This window comes from Podarcis filfolensis, assembly GCF_964270895.1.
Source record: "Podarcis filfolensis genome assembly, chromosome: 2".
Taxonomy (NCBI): domain Eukaryota; kingdom Metazoa; phylum Chordata; class Lepidosauria; order Squamata; family Lacertidae; genus Podarcis; species Podarcis filfolensis.
Genome location: NC_139605.1, coordinates 109,042,089 through 109,059,680, shown reverse-complemented (window position 1 = coordinate 109,059,680; position 17,592 = coordinate 109,042,089). Strand labels below are relative to the sequence as shown.

General features: G+C 42.6%; 1 protein-coding gene and 1 long non-coding RNA gene across 2 annotated transcripts in view; one reads left to right on the top strand and one right to left on the bottom strand.

Annotated features, from left to right (window-relative positions):
- CERS5 (ceramide synthase 5) overlaps positions 1–16,506 on the bottom strand; it is a 42,174-nt gene extending 25,668 nt beyond the window's left edge. Inside the window, exons 1-2 of the mRNA XM_083598889.1 lie at positions 16,073–16,506; positions 1,032–1,137 (exon numbers count right to left, since the gene is read on the bottom strand). Of these exons, the coding sequence (XP_083455015.1) occupies positions 1,032–1,137; positions 16,073–16,275 (309 nt within the window). The 5' untranslated portion in view covers positions 16,276–16,506. The remainder of the gene's footprint in view (positions 1–1,031; positions 1,138–16,072) is intronic.
- A 16-nt stretch (positions 16,507–16,522) lies between these two features.
- Positions 16,523–17,355, top strand: LOC310755749. Its single transcript, XR_014544506.1, has 2 exons — positions 16,523–16,645; positions 17,035–17,355. It is a non-coding gene; the product is annotated as an uncharacterized lncRNA (long non-coding RNA).
- Positions 17,356–17,592: the final 237 nt, after the last annotated feature.

The following is a 17,592-nucleotide window of genomic DNA, read 5'->3' as shown; positions in this document are numbered from 1 at the left end:
AAAACACTGGTTGCATCCATTATAGTCTACACATCAATGTTCTGAGAAACCCAGACAGTAGGAAAATAACTCAACAGATTAGCCTAGTAGTGACAGTAAGAAAAGAAGTACCGTATTTTTCGCTCTATAAGACGCACTAGACCACAAGACGCACCTAGTTTTTGGAGGAGGAAAACAAGAAAAAAAATATTCTGAATCCCAGAAGCCAGAACAGCAAGAGGGATCGCTGCGCAGTGAAAGCAGCAATCCCTCTTGCTGTTCTGGCTTCTGGGATAGATGCACAGCCTGCATTCGCTCCATAAGACGCGCATACATTTCCCCTTACTTTTTAGGAGGGAAAAAGTGAGTCTTATAGAGTAAAAAATACGGTAATTTTCTTCAGAGAAAAACTGAGAACTATGGAGGAAATGACATGATCAGTTATCTTCAACAGTACCTTGCCTGGTTTCTGTTCAAACCTTATACAGAATTATAGTCTGAGTACTAGATGTACGCACTCAACACACACATTGGAAGTGGGGAGTAAACAGCAACACATACAAAACAATGTAAAGAACACATGTAGCCAGATTTTCTGGTTATGTGTAGCTAGATCAGGGGTCAGCAAACTTTTTCAGCAGGGGGCCGGTCCACTGTCCCTCAGACCTTGTGGGGGGCCAGACTATATTTGGGTGGGGAATGAATGCATTCCTATGCCCCACAAATAACCCAGAGATGCATTTTAAATAAAAGCACACATTCTACTTATGTAAAAACATGCTGGTGACCATCCGCAGGCCGGATTTAGAAGGCGATTGGGCCAGATCCAGCCTCCGGGCCTTAGTTTGCCTACCCATGAGCTAGATGTTCACTATAGTAGTGAAAAGTTTATTTTCCCTGGAAAACAACAGAACTGGAAAGAATGAGCATTTTTTTTTATTTAATAACATTTATATCCCCCATGCCTCCAAGGAGCTCAAGGTGGTATGTATGGTTCTTATAACCACTACTCATTCTATTGCATTCAAACAAAAATTTGAAGCATCACTCACCTTAGTGATAGATGTAAACACCTTTTCTAGAATTGCATTGGGTTGAGCTGTGCGAGGTTCACAGTTTTGAATGTTAAGAAGTGCCGCACATGGTCTTGCAATAAATCTGGAGGGAAAATCCCAAAGATGTAACAAATGAACACAGAGAAAAATAACCCAGAATATGAAAATCCCAAATATACTGCAACTTCAGTCACATTTTTCTGCCCTGCATATGGTCATGCACACAAAAGACCACTCACATAAAAGAATAATTTTATTTAAATTTCAGTGAAGTGCAAGCTTGTTTTACTTCACACTTCTGTTTGATACGACAACAGAAAAAGGTTTCCTTAGTTTCCTGGTGTATTTTCATGATATATATAAAAAATAACTGGCCAGTTTAGCAAAATGATGAAAAGCAATGAGAGGATTTTAAAATTAATTATTAGACATTACCAGAAGGACCTGCAACAAAATGCTGCAGTTTGAATTCATTTTGTTCTGTAACCGCCGCCCCCCTTTCAACCCAACTTCCAACAGTCAACGTCTTCTGAGCATCCCACTGGGCGTGCCCCCCCCACAGCCCCAACCCAAATACTGATTTTACTTCTGCAAACACAGGGGTTCACCTCTCTCTTGCTCATGAGTGTTTTTGTTTCAGCTACATAAGTGCAGGGATTCTTCCCTAAAGATCAGAAATAGAATATAAGATGACAAGTGATATGATGAATGTTTCTGCAAAGTGTCACAAATTTAAGAACCACAGACCAGCTTGGACCCAGTAGCAATCTTTGCCAACAGTGACTTGGTCGTAAAAGCTCTAGAAATAATGTTTATAGGACCACCCTTTTAAACTCTCTTTTGTTTGAGGACCCCCATATGCTAATTGTTGTAATCTCAGGCTCCATTAACTGAGAAAAAAATGTAAGACACATATTTTTGAATGTCTCAAAAAAATTGTGGGTTTCTTTTGTCACACAGTAATCTCAGTTGCTAAAAACTGTAAGGGGGGAGAGTGCTCTTGTTGTTTGGTTCTGCTTGCAGGTTCCCCACAAGGACCTGTGTCAACAGGATGCTGATCTAGGCAGGTCACTGACCTGATCCAGGATCTTCTTACTTCTATATAGAATTTTCAATATGGTACAAGTCACAGACAAATTTGGGCCAGCTAGATACTACTCTGGCTGTCTTCCTCATTCATATAAACACTCTCTGAACACAATACGCAATCATATCCTGAGCATCTCAATATGCTCATTAAGATAGGTGAAGTTTTTAGAGCACAAATTTCATGCCCACTCCTTCCCTTGAATAATACCTAATGTATGGGAGGGAAAAAGAAAACATTCTTTTGAAAAGAATTCTGAAGTCTAGTACTGTAGTGCAAGTACTCAAAGCACAGATCCACAGCGAGAGGTACTGGAGCCCATTTCCAAAGAGATGTTTAAGAAAGGAACGTGAGGGCCATTTCAAACATTATATTTCTGGCAGATTAACCTGTGCTAGGGTGAGGGGTGGTACATCGATAACGGGTGGTTTTAAGTTCCAGTTAAACAGATCAGAAACTGCTTTAGGGATCAGCTCAAACAAATCTGACACAAGCAAGAGGCAAATGCTTATTGATGTAAATGTTCCACGCTTCCCCGGACATACTTAAATGCACTTATCATGGGTACTGACACATTTGTGTAGAACTAGCATGCCAGCATGTACCTATAGGTAGGTTGTGGAACTCTTCCCCACAGATGTGCATCTGGCAACTTCACTATACAGTTTTTGGCAGAGAGAGAGACAGAGAAACAGACAGAGACTCTTTACCTTAGGCTTTAAAACCTGGTAAATATATTTTCAAGACCCACTCTATATTTCTGATTGTACATTTTTAATACTTTACTGTCAAACCTCGGAAGTCGCACGTAATCTGTTCCAGAAGACAGTTCAACTTCCGAGGTGCAGCTTCTGATTGGTTCTTGCACTCATCGGAAGCCACGTCAGACGTTCGTCTTTCGAGGAATGTTTGAAAATCGGAGCATTTACTTCTGGGTTATCAACATTCTGGAGCCGAAATGTTTGGCAACGGAGCAGTTCGAGAACCGAGGTTTGACTGTATTTAGCATTGTTGTAGCCCACTCTGGGACATTGTGGGTGAAGGGGAGATAATAAACTAAATTAGAAGACAAAACAGCAGCAGCTACACTGAAGATGCAGCTACATCATACACTTGGTTAATATATTTGAATGTGAAAGGCAGTGCATGAAGGTTTCCATGGCTTTTACTATAACTCATAAGAATATACAGGGATGCGGGTGGCGCTGTGGTCTAAACCACAGAGCCTAGGGCTTGCCAATCAGAAGGTCGGCGGTTCGAATCCCCGCGACGGGGTGAGCTCCCGTTGCTTGGTCCCTGCTCCTGCCAACCTAGAAGTTCGAAAGCACGTAAAAGTGCAAGTAGATACCGCTCCGGCGGAAGGTAAACGGTGTTTCTGTGCACTGCTCTGGTTCGCCAGAAGCGGCTTAGTCATGCTGGCCACATGACCCAGAAGCTGTATGCCAGCTCCCTCGGCCAGTAAAGCGAGATGAGCGCCACAACCCCAGAGCTGTATGCCAGCTCCCTCGGCCAGTAAAGAGAGATGAGTGCCGCAACCCCAGAGCTGTCCGCGACTGGACCTGACAGTCAGGGGTCCCTTTACCTTTATAAGAACATACAAAGAGCCTGCTGGACCATGCCGGTGACCCATCTAGTCCTATTCAGAAAGCTACAAGCAAAACATGAGTACAACAGCACTCTCCTCTCCCCTCCTGTAGTTTCCAGCAAATGGTATTCAGAAGCATTACTGCCACCAATGGTGGAGGCAGAGCGGTCATCACATGTAGTAGCCTTTGATAGCTATCTCCATGAATTTGTCTAATTCTCTTTTCAAGTGAGTGTTCCGGTTTTCGAACGATTTTCGGAAGCTGAACGTCTGACACGGCTTCCGCAGCTTCTGATTGAGTGCAGGAAGCTCCTGCAGCCAATCGGAAGCCGTGCCTTGGCTTTTGAATGGTTCTGTGAGTCGAATGGACTATGCATTAAATTGACAAGCAAGGTACAACTGTACACCTGTTTTAGTCCTAAGTACACTGGTTCTGTAGTTCATCTCTATGTCACCAAGTTTATCAAGCAGCCCAAACCAATTACACATTACACTAGTTTGCCAAAATTAGACCATAATGTTCTACACAAAAACTAGAACATAGCCTACAGCATAAAAAACAACACATTTCCTTTCTATAGGGCTGTATGTTTGCAGGCACCTCAATTCAAAAGTGCACGATTCCTCTTTTTATAATGGGTAATGGAAATGGGCAACAGAAGAAGGTGAAGAAATTCATTTAAGAAGTGCACTGATCACCAAAGATTTCATAGCTGCCATTTAGCTTACCGATCCAAGTACAGTAGATGAATCTGCACTCATCAGTCTTTCCTAACAATGGAAGTCACCCAGCTGTGGGCATATTTTATTAGATGAAAAGTTTGCTAAACCCACATATCAATTACCTATTACATTTTCAGCAGTTACCAGCTCAATTCATATTACACCACACCAGGCATAGTGCCTGTGTCTCCAGTATGGAAGAGAACAAAGATCCCAATTCAGTTACAGTATTTGTCTTATATCCAAATAAATAAATAAATCCAAAATCCCAATAAAAAGAGCAAGATGATGATGTGAATTAAAAGGCATACTCTGGCATATCTCATTAAAGGCTCCCCACTCCACCTAATAAAAAAACAATGCAGTGTTTGCATATACAATCCTATCATTATACATATTAGCAACTGCAACTTGTACTGAGTTCTATTGTGCAATCTATCTCACTGAAACAAATCTCTAAATGATGCCATACACTTTCAGAAGTTTTATTGGGGTTTTTTTTAAAAGAAGTTCATACAACTTGCTATAAAGCGTCAATGCGTAACACTTTTCTCTCTTGCAGTGAATTAACCATCTGAAACTCACCTTTCAGAGGTACAGCCTTGCTAATCTGTTGCAACAAAATAACAAAGCAAGAAAAGAGCTGTGTGGCACTCATAGGAGACAAATGTATTTATTATGGGCATTTCATGAGCCCAGGTTGCCAGCTGAAAAGTAACACTTCATGAATCTGATTAAGTGGATGCCAGTCCATGAAAGCTTAAGCCACCATAAACATGTAAGTCTTTAAGGTGCCACAAGGTTCCTTTATAGCAAGGCACAAAAATGTAAATTGATCAAACTTTTTGAACCTCTCAGTATCAACCCAGCCTCTCATTTAAGCACTAGCTTGGTAACCAGAAGTGACAAGGAACTACATGAAGGTGAATGCATTGAATTCCATGGAAGCAAACAAACAGGCTGATTGGAGAGGAACCAAGTGCTCAACTGCTCCTCTACTCCCAGCAAAGGAACTGCCAAAGGAGACAAGCCCTCTACCTCCATAGTCAGCTTAGAAATGCAGCAGTATGCTACAAGGAGGGCACAACTCTCCATCCCACCTCTGCCAACCCCCAGTAAGCTAGTACTGTATTTCTTTTTGCAGGCTAGTAACTTGCGCAAGCTTATTCACAAGGCTGCACTTACGAAGACAGTTTGGAAAGTATAATGGATACTAACTGGTATGAAGTGTAATCTCAAACTGGGTGAAAACAAAGTACATCGCTTACCACTGTGTGCTTGGATCAAATTCAAGGCACATTGGCGTATAACGGGTCTTTATATTAGTATTACATAACTAAGGCTGTGTACCATGTTACAATTCAGTTTTAAAAGGAGGCCCCTTGGATTTCTACATATGTCATAGCGAAGGACAGCGATGAATACAGGTATTAATGACTTTCCTGGTTTAAACAACTATGCCTCCCTATATTCTGTTAGACCACTTCTCATCAGCTGCATCCAACATGCATAGTGGTGAGGGATGATGGGCATTGTAGTCCAAGAGCAAGTGGAGGCCAGCAGGTTATCAGCCCCTGATATAGAGTTGTCTATATCTTATACTTTCCACCACACATAGACAGATTACCCATGTGGGTTAATTAATAAAAGGCTTGGCTGGATGTCTAGATCTACAGCAAGGGGCTAAACACACTCTCCACCAAGAGGCAGCCCCCAGCAGAGTATTAAAGTCACAGAATCATACCGCACAGTGAAGCTTTAGGAAAATGTAGACTGTTAAACCTTTTAAACACCCCGTTTAGTCCATTTACAATGCTTCCCCTCTACTCCTCTTGCAATGAGCAGACCACACCATTAGTGAGTTTAAAAGCTCTACTTACAAGCTCCAAAAGTCACATTCAATGTGTTATTCTGTGCAGTAGCAAGGCTATTACCTCATCGCTGTTATTAATTTTGAATATTAATAGGTAAAAATCTTCCATGGGTTTAGTCTTGTGTAGAAATCTTCTGGGGTTTAACCTTCCATTTTCCAGTGTACCAAGTAACAGCTAAGTAGGTTCTGGCCAGCAACCCGAAAGCTATTTCACAATTCATCTCTGGATACAAGAGATAAACATTTATGCCCTAAAGTACATTCCAAAAGTCAACCATAATCTAAAAAGACACCTGAGGATTATAAACATGCATTTTGTTTCTGAAACAAACATATACCGGTATTTTGTTTCTGAAACACAATTTGCTTTGTTTCCTTGGGTTCTGTTTCCTTATGCAACTACAGCATCCTTCAATGAGACAAAAGCAGACACACCAATGTTTATGCACTTCAATGCACTCCAAGTTTTTCTTTAATCTACACTCTTTTGTTAAAATGCATCTTTTTGAAAAGTTCAGTGCACATAACATTGAACCATCTCAGTTCTATCTTCAAGTCTGGAGTAACCTAGAACTCATAGCTTCACTGATGTTCAGTCCCAGCTGTAATCTTCCTAAATTCCTGTCTACGTGCAGGTTTTTAACAATGCAAACTTAACTCCAACAAGCTTGGACTGTGTATTGACCATTGACACGACACCTCTGCTGAGATGAGGCTATGAGAAAATAGTACTATTTTAATACAAAAATAAAGCAGCCTCAGAAGAAAATTCAACAGATACCATATATGTTCTATTCATGTGTCCATCAGAAGTATCACTCTACATACAGTGGTACCTCGGGATACATACGCTTCAGGTTACATACGCTTCAGGTTACAGACTCCGCTAACCCAGAAATATTACCTCAGGTCAAGAACTTTGCTTCAGGATGAGAACAGAAATTGTGCTCGGGGGCCACCAGGGGGCGCATTGGAAGATGGCCGACAATAACATCTCTCCGACCCACACGAGGTAATTAAGAGGCTGCTATGGGAAGTATGCAGCCTTCCCGCCCCCCCCCAAGGGGATGGGGGGGACTGCCTTGCCAGCGGTGTCCATAATTCACCCCCAGATTCGAAAGAAGGGGGTGCGGACACTTGGCACAAGCCCTCGTTTGAAGTCGGCTCTTCCTGATGCTGTCTCCAATCAGCGCACTGGTTCGCTTTGGCTCAAAATATATAATTGGAAATACATAATTGGAAAGAAGCTAAAGCACATACATCAAGCGAAGATCGGGAGTTAAGACTGCTGATTAATGGATCTCTGTGAGCGGAGCGACGGGCGGGACAAATAAATCAAGTGATGAATCACCATTAAAAGACTGGTATGTTTGGAGTGAAATGGAAAGGGGGTGGAGGAAAAAACTTTTCTTTCTTTTTGCCTTATGTGATATTAATAACCCTCCATCCCAGAAAGAAAAATCGTTGCAATTTATTAATCACAAGCAGGAATTTAAGAACTGTGTGGAGTGAATTATTGATCAAAGAGAGGATTGGTAAACATCGGAGAACGAAGGGAAGTTTTATGACGCAGTTTCAAATGGCGTCTCACCAAGACTGGCTTGCCTAAGGAGGACGGGGGGAGGAGCACCAGGGTTATCGGAATGCGAAGGATTTTTGGAATATGATCTAGACCTGGCAGAGCCCTCTGAGATATGTTTGGCAAGCCTGGGGAAATTAACGGACAGACTGAGGGAAAGTTCTTTACGGAGGTGTGGAAATGGCGTCTGTCCTTACGCGATATGATTTTTGGAAAGTGTAAAACCCACACAGAGGATGTTTGTTTTTAACCCACTTGTGAAGATTATCAGAGATCGCAAAGAAAGGATTATATGATAATAACAACAAGAAGATGAGGAAAGTAACAAAGAGACTATCTGGACAGAACTGGATAGAACTGTCTAATTAAAGCAGCAATATAAGTGATGTTTGGACCCCCTTTCGGAGCTTGAAGTATGGGTACCCCCAACAAAAATTTTAAAATCTGGCTGTATAATTTGGAACTAATGTGATTTGGAAATAATGTGATTTGATTGGCCTGTTAATAAAAAATTATATTGAAAAAAAGAGAGAACAGAAATTGTGCTCCGGCGGCGCGGCAGCAGCAGGAGGCCCCATTAGCTAAAGTGGTGCTTCAGGTTAAGAACAGTTTCAGGTTAAGAACGGACCTCCGGAACGAATTAAGTACGTAACCAGAGGTACCACTGTATATATTAAAGGGCTCAAAAGGCATCAATTAATTTAGCTACACCACTCTAAAGTCTGCATTTGAGGGAATAAAATTTGACTGAACTACACCAAAGCAGTACACATCTTCACAGGGTCTCATCGTCTCATCAAGTCTGCAAACACTGCAAGATAATAGCTGAGATGTGAAAAAAATATGTGAAAAAAGAGAAAGGAAAAATATATGAAAATAACAACAAGAGATGTGGAAAAATAATAAGAAAGGACTGGATACTACTATGAACATCATAAGGTTAGATTTGTGGACATTAAAACAGCAGTAAGAAGCAAGAAGTTGATTGGATCCCTTCGGAACTTGAAATATGGGTACCCCCAACAAAAATTTAAAATTCGGCTGTATAATTTGGAATTTATGTAATTTGGTTTGATTTGATGTGATTGGTCGGTTAATAAATAAATATTCTTTAAAAAAAAGAAAAAATATTTTTATTAATCTTGAACATCAAGAACATATGAAGAGTCTGTTGAATCAGGTCAATGGCCCATCTAAGTCCAGTCTCACAGTGGCCAACCAGATGCTTGTGGGAAACTCACAAGCAGTACAAGAGTTCCACTGAACTACCGGTACTTTTGAAATGCCTCAATTTCAAAAGTGATTTCCTGAATGTTACACAAGAAGAATGAGAAAACCTATTTGGATGCATACATTGTTGACCAAGTCAACTCACCCTATGACCTTATGCAACAGCCTCCCTGCCATAATTCAAACTACTTTTGAAACTCTCCTCCTTTTAAATTTGCTTCCCACACAAAGGTGGAAGGGAGTCAAAGCCTCCCCACTGACATCGACATTGATCCAGTTCAATGTCTTACAGCAACAAGATGCTCCTATGATGTTTATCAGTACCACTTAAGACAACTTGTTTTGGGACATCCTGTTCTATAGGGAAGGGCAGAAAATAAATCTAAAATCAGATACAATATATTCAGACAACTCATCTGTGTGTGAGCAGCACACACAGACAATTTTCAGCACCGCAAGGGGGTGGGGCAGGCTTAAGTGTATCCCACGGACCCATATGGCGCCTGGGAACACAACTCCCATGTAAATGGGGAGTTGCTTGGACCAGTCTTGTGTTATTTCTTCTTTTTTTAAAAAAAAATAATTTTTATTAACTGGCCAATCACATCAAATTAAATCACATCACATAAATTCCAAATTACAAAGCCAAATTTTTAAATTTTGTTGGGGGAACCCATACTTCAAGATCCAAAGGGGGATTCAGATCTTCTTATTACTGCGTTAATGTCCAAAGCAGTCCCAATCAGTCCAAACAAAATTCATAATTCTATCCAGTCTTATCTTGGTGTTTCCACATCATATCTTGTTCATATAATTTCTATTTTTCCTTTACAATCTCTTCTGTTAGTCTCCTTAAGCCGATAAGCAAAATAATAATCCTGTGTGGATTTCCCGTTCCTCCACTAAGTCCAGATGGTTTCCATATATCTCCTTCGTAGATAACATCGCTCTTTCCATCATAAATTTGGCATTTGTCACTCTTAAGTCCCACCGAGAAGTTGATCCACGATATGTAAACAACTCTATTTCTCTCTTTCTCCTCCCAGACCCAAGAGCTCCAACAATGCCTCCCAAAATGGCGACGGCATTTTTAACTGCATCATTCCAAAACTCTTAGCTTTCCAGCTTCATCTTGAAACATTGCTTTGGTTCGAAAGTTTATCTCCACACAGCCTTAAATCCACAGCTTAAGTCCTTAGTTTCTGACTCATTAGGGGAGGGGATTCTTGTTAAATCACATAAGAAAAAGGAAGGCAGGTTTTTTCCCCCCTCCCCCCTCAGTCATTTATAGTACCGTATCTTGACGTATCTTCTCATATTTTATTCTTGTCTTGTTATCAGAGATCTCTTCTGTCAGCAGTCTTTACTCCCCTTTTTCCTTGAAGCACGTGCAATTTATCTCATCCAAATTGTTTCTTTTGAAGATGCTTGCAACTAGCGGCGCGAATCAGGGACGGCGTCCAGGAGTGCCGGAATCCCACAGGAGAGCTTTGTGCCTAGTGCCCCCACCCCCACAAATTTGGGGGTGGTATAGGGCACAGCAGGCAAGGGCCGTCCCCCCCCACAATCCTGGGGGGGTTAAGGAGGCCAATTACCCCCATCATAGCCTCCAAATTACCTCGTGTGGGTCGGAGAGATGTTATTGTCAGCCATCTTCTGATGCGCCACCTAGTGCCCCCCCCCCCAGTCTTGTGTTTGGAGTTGTTTGGACCAGTCTTGTGTTATTTCACCACCTACATTAACAAGAAAGACAAGAAGGGAGAGCCACCAACACGGAATGCCTATATCTAGACTTCTTAATTAATGCTCATATATGTGATTGTAACCTCTATTTGCATCTTATGTTTATTGCTGTTGAGTGATTGAGAGTATGTAAAATGAAGAAAGGAATAAATATGACAGGATCTAAATATAAATATAAAAAGTAAACCCCTCCCCAGTTAGGCTTAGGGAGGGAAGCTTAGGGAAGGCAGTCTGTCAGGCCTATCACAGTTCCAAATGGCCTGACATGGACACATGAAAAACAACTACACTACCTGCAGTATTCCACAGCACTTATTAAATCCATTTGTGCATTTGAGGCCTTTCTGAAGGTTTCAGTAAAAAAATGAGGTGATCCTTTGTAGGTCAGAATACTAAGCCATTCTGCGAAAGCTAAAGCTGATCTCCTGTCATTCTCTCAGAGTTTCACTTATCTCTGAGTTTCATTGACAAAACTGAGAGGAAACAGACGAACACATAGGAACAATAGACTACACTCTCTCCTAGGGCCTAAAAAAGAGAGACATGCATATGATAAACCAGTGTGCTGCTATGATATGCCGAAAATGTGAATGCATTTCCTCTAAAGTGAGGCACCACAGACAGGAAGGGAAGAAAAAACAATGGTTTAAGAAATCTGTGGCTCAAATTGTGAGTCATCAGTCCCAGACTCCCAATGTTAAATTGAAGCACATAATTCATGGAGTGTTCATTCCTGGACGTGAGGATAAGAAAACAGGCATAGTGAAATTTTAATGGATAAATCAGAAAATTATGTATGAACATGGGAGGGGTCAAAAGGCTTCTACACAGAAAAAAGCTGTATTGTGTTGCCCAAATTTCACAAGTGAGATGCTCCATAAGGTTAGATGTTCTGCCTGTCAGGGGAAGGGAGAGGAGGGTAGGAAAAGAAAAGGAGTGCATCAGGGGTGGTTAGTGAATTGCAGGATGCTAAGCCCCCTTTGTTCTCCCATCCTGCTCCCAACAGAGCACCTAACTACATCAGCCCTAAAGCTGGTATAGTTAATTTATTCTCATTGACTGCAACGAAAGAAAAAGGAGAACAAGGGACAACAGAAATCCCACTATCTTACCACCTGCCCTAGCTGCTGCAAGCCAGCCAGAGCTTTGGAAGTGACAGCAGCAGCCCCCACTGCAAGAACTGTACTAGTCCTTTCAAAAAGGGTTGTACGACCCAAACTGCTTTGTATGGCCAGCCGCAACATTCCTGAGCAGTTTTTTCCAATATTTTCAAAAAATGTTCCTGATATTCCACTTTTCAATTTATCTTCTGTACATAGATTTGAAGTCTACTGAGATTTTGATTCTAGAGCCAAATTCATGAATACAGGTTTTTCTCTTGCTACAAAAATGCTATTTTATAGGGAAATCAAACAAAAAACAAAGTCAAACGGGTACTGAGTTTAATGCATTTTTGAGTTTTATAGTTTTTATAGCTTTAATAATTGTTTATGTATAAACTACCTGGAAGCAAAGATCAAAACTCAACAGGCATGTTGAGCTGTGAGCTACTTGGAACCAAGTGAAGATACCGTATATGGGCACCAGGATGATGACTGACATCTCCACTATCTGGCTGGCTGTCACACAGCAGCGGATTTTTTTGCTGCCATGCTGTGGTGTGAATCACCTGGCTTGTGCCACAGTGCTTCAGGAAAAGAATGGAGTCTTTTGCTGCCGAGCCACTGACACACATAGTAGCACAGCAGCAGAAGACTCTCCCTGAAGTGCATGGTAAAATTTCATTTTGAAACTGGCATAGCTGAGACCTAACCCTAATGCTGAACTGAACCTAAACATTTAGCGGTATTTCTTCTCTCATCCTGTTCAATACTAATTCATATATTAACAAATTCGGGGGTGGTATAGGGCACAGCAGGCAAGGGCCGTCCCCCCCACAATCCTGGGGGGGGGTTAAGGAGGCTAATTACCCCCGTCATAGCCTCCAAATTACCTTGTGTGGGTCGGAGAGATGTTATTGTCAGCCATCTTCCGATGCGCCACCTAGTGGCCCCGACTATGTCGAAAAATAGGGCTTGTCGTACTTGCTGTGGAAGCTGCTTTCCCTGTGGGAAGTGGGTGGGTCAGATTGCAAAATGCTTTCCCAATCCTTGAACTGTTGTGTGTCTGGAAGCCACCTACTCCAGGGCACAGTTGGTGCAATAATTCGCATATGGAAGAAACACAAAATAACTGTCAACCTCCCTCGGTCTGGGGCTCCATGCCAGATTGCATCTTGTGGAGTTGCAATGATCATGAAGCAACCCAGAACTATACGGGGAAACTTGTCAATGATCTCAGGGCAGCTGGGACCATAGTCAAAACAGTTGGTAACACACTACGCTGTGAAGAACTGAGATCTTGCAGAGCCTGCAAGGTCCCCTTGCTCAAGACAGCACATGTACAGGCCCGTCTGCAGTTTGCCAATGCACATCTGAATGACCCAGAGGAGAACTGGGTGAACTAGTTGTGGTCAGATGAGACCCAAATTGAGCTCTTTGGCATCAACTCAACTCACCGTGTTTGGAGGAGGAGGAATGCTGTCTACGACCCCAAGAACACCATCCCCACCATCAAACATGGAGGGTATTTCTTCTCTCATCCTGTTCAATACTAATTCATATATTAACTAAAACAATAACTGCCTCAGTTATTTTGAACTTATTCAGACACATATTATGCAGATTGATGTCATCAACTATTATGCTTGCAGAGTAAGTCCATTGGGAGTGAATGTAATAATGAATATTTAACCAAATAACTTTTTTTATTTTTAAAACATGGTGACAGATCCAAAGTACCATGCTTCTTCCTCCATGTCACTCTAACTGGTCCTAAAAGGATTCTCCCTGAACAGGATTTGTTGAAGCCTGACAACTTACAGCTGGAAGAGGAAATTGTAGAAGCCCACATAATTGCTTAGGTGCATGCCTGGGGATCCTTGGATCTTGGCTTTTTTTGAACACGTAACACCACATCCTGTAGAATTCTATCAGTTCTATTTTATCTGCACAATCCAAATGAATTTCAGGAACCAAAATGCTTTTTCTGTGCAGCCTAAGCAGGAGCAGTGAATAACATTATAGTTAAATGTTGTAGCTTGTCTTCGCTTACCCCACCCAACTGTGCTGATCAGTTGTAAATCCTCTTACATTCTGTGTCACCATTAAGAAAAAACAGGTAGGAATGGGCCAATATATATGTGAACCGTCCCTGCATCAAGTGATTATTCTTCTTTAAGGTCTCAAAAGTTCATAACGTAGCTCAAGGTTGTCATCTGAACTTGCCAGATGTTTAACTGATAATCCATCACAGCCACTCCATAAAAAAGAAAACTTTAGAGCTGTCTTGCCCCAAAATGGCAACTAAGCATTCTATTTTGGCAACTAATGCTGCCTGGAGGTCATTTATGACAAAGGGCAGTTTGGAAATTTATTATAGGGGTGGTGAATAGATCACAATTGTCTTGTCTTCTTTATAACAGCCTCTGGTATGAAACACGTTTTTGGAAGATGCTTCTAGGGCACGCCCCAAAGTCACACTTTAAAAAAACAAAAAGCTGAGCCATATGGGAAAGTTAATCCTTATATTGGACCCACAAAGGGGAGGAGGGAAGTTCAGGATATTTTTTTGGAATTCTCTTTTTATGTTGATTGTTGGATAAGTGATTGTAAATTTCTAAAAACTAAATAAAATTATTAAAAATGTAAAGTTGATGCAATAATAGATCTTATTCTAATTGCCGCTGCTTATACACACACACACACACACACACACACACACACACATACTCCTTTCTTGACAAAGTAATTATCATAAATAAGTAAAAATAAAAAGGTGCACCCCACCAACGAGACCATTCCATTGCAACTATCCAACCTCCCAAAATTTAAACACCTCTTGCAATGGTTTAACCCTGTGGGTCCCAACATGGGGCAAACCCCCCACAAGGGGGCCATATGATTTATAAGGGGGGCAATTCGAGAACAGTTAGACCAAGTCAATGACTTTTAAGGCTTCCTCCATGTGAACAGGAGTTCACTATTTGAACAATTAAGAATTATTATGTCGGTGGGGGGAGCATCAGAATTTTAGAGATGCTTAGGTGGGGCATGGCCAAAAACAGTTTGGGAACCACTGGCGTTTAACCCCTTTCCGTTTTAAACAGTAGAAATTCTACAAGCACCTTCTATATATATCAGGTATACTGGCCTTGGTCCAGTATACCTGAAGGAGCGTCTCCACCTCCATCGTTCTGCCCGGACACGGGGTTCCAGCTCCAAGGGCCGTCTGGCAGCTCCCACTCTGCGAGAAGCCAAGTTACAGGGAACCAGGCAGAGGGCCTTCTCGGTAGTGGCACCCGCCCTGTGGAACGCCCTCCCACCAGTTGTCCAAGAGAAAAACAACAACCAAACTTTTAGAAGACATCTAAAGGCAGCCCTGTTTAGGGAAGCTTTAAATGTTTAATAGGTTATTGTATTTTAGTGTCTTGTTGGAAGCCGCCCAAAGTGGCTGGGGGGACCCAGCCAGATGGGCGGGGTATAAATAATAAATTATTATTATTATTATTATTATTATTATTATTATTATTATTACAGTGGTACCGCGGGTTAAGTACTTAATTCGTTCCGGAGGTCCGTACTTAACCTGAAACTGTTCTTAACCTGAAGCACCACTTTAGCTAATGGGGCCTCCTGCTGCCGCCGTGCCACCGGAGCACGATTTCTGTTCTCATCCTGAAACAAAGTTCTTAACCTGAAGCACTATTTCTGCGTTAGCAGAGTCTGTAACCTGAAGCGTATGTAAACCTGAGGTACCACTGTATTATTATATCTCCTGGAAATCATTTCTCCTGCGTATTCCCCATCTTTATAAAGAGTGCGGTCTGGCTACGGAGTTCCTCTGAAGGTTTTATTATGGTGAAATAAAACGGCGGCCCAACGTGGCGCGGGAAGGCGAGAGAAAACGGGTCTTCCCTCCTCTGACCCCCTCCCCAAACCCTCCTCGAGGCCGACTGAGGAAGCGGCAGCGAGGGCGACGCTGCCTCTTCCCTCTCGGACCCACCCACCCATCCCATTCGCCTCGGCCCGTCAGGCAGGCGGGCGGAAGTGTGCGCCGCTTCCCCCCCCCCCACCCGCCGGCTCCCTCCGTCCCCGCTTCGCCGCCGCCGCTCTCCCACCTCTCGAAGAGCTGCCTCAGCGCGAAGAGGCCCAGCGCCCCGGGGAAAGCGACCCAAACGTGGCGGCGGAGAGGGTACACCTCCCCGACGCCGGGCTCCTGGCGCTCCAGGTCGGCCCAGCTGAAGTTGGCGGGGAACCAGAAGCGCTCGTTCCACAGACCGCTCCACAGCCACGCTGCCGCCGCCGTCGCCGCTGCCGCCATCTTCCCGCCGCCGCCCTCTCCCTCGCCGCCTGACCGGACTGACACTTCTTCCCCTCAGGCAGCAGCCGCCAAGAAGAGAAGGGAGGGGGCGGTGCCGGCCGGAATCCCCGCCCATCTAGCGGGAAGGGAACGCCCGTCCGTCAAAAGCCGCGCCACGCCCTAACTTCGCCGCCGGAGGGAGCGTGAGGGAACGAGGCGCATGCGCTCTTTCGCAGGTTTCTCTCTCTCTCCACCCCCGCCCCCGCGCGCACTTTCTCTTTTCATTCCGCCTCCTCTTTTAATAAAGGGAGATGTTGCGGTGGCGCGCCCACGCGCGCGGAAAGGGAAAAGGAGATTTGCCCCATGATGTCTAGGAAGAGAAATTCAACGGGTGCAGCAGCTGGCTGTTGAAAGCTGACTATTTAGCCCCTTGCCCCTTTATTATTATTATTAATAATAATAATAATAATTCCTTCAATTATGTGTTTCAGTTACAGATAGGTAGCCGTGTTGGTCTGCCATAGTCAAAACAAAAAAATTTTTTCCCTTCCAGTAGCACCTTAAAGACCAACTAAGTTCTTGGTATGAGCTTTCTGAAGAAGTGTGCATGCACACGAAAGCTCATACCAAGAACTAACTTAGTTGGTCTTTAAGGTGCTACTGGAAGGAAAAAAAATTTTTGTTTCAATTATGTGCTTTGTAAAAAAAGGGGGGGGGGAGGAGATGAGCACCAGGTTGCCGCAACTGAATTTATTTTGTTCCTTGTTTCCGTCATACAAGAATAAGAGTATGCACGGCTAATGAAGCCCGGCTTGGGCGAAACACGGTTATTATCCCGGAATCCTTGTGCCATACCTTCAAGTTTTCCGTCTGATCCGATATCTACGTACAAGGAACGTTGGAATCCTCAAAGCAGCGATACATGGAACATCATAAGATAAGCATACCATATTGTGGTTAATATTGCCAATATGCCAATTTAGGAACCGAATGGACTTTTACCTCCTTACCGTCCATTGGACTTTAATTTCTCTCGATATGTTCTGTTTGCATGATGCGTTGGTCTATGGAATTACACTTTGTGAGATATTGTTTGTTGAATTGTGTTTGAAATGGAAGTTACATAGTTAAAAACAGCCTGTTAAGTTGTGTGTGTTGTTACCAGGAATTCAACAGGTGCAGCAGCTGTCTATTTAAACCTGGCTATTTAGGCCCCTCCCCTTTTTATAAATAAAATAATAATAAAAATTCATTTTATAAATAAAATAATTTTACAAATCAATTATGTGCTTAGTAAAAAAAAAGGCACAAGATTTTTCATCACTCTAAAATGACGGT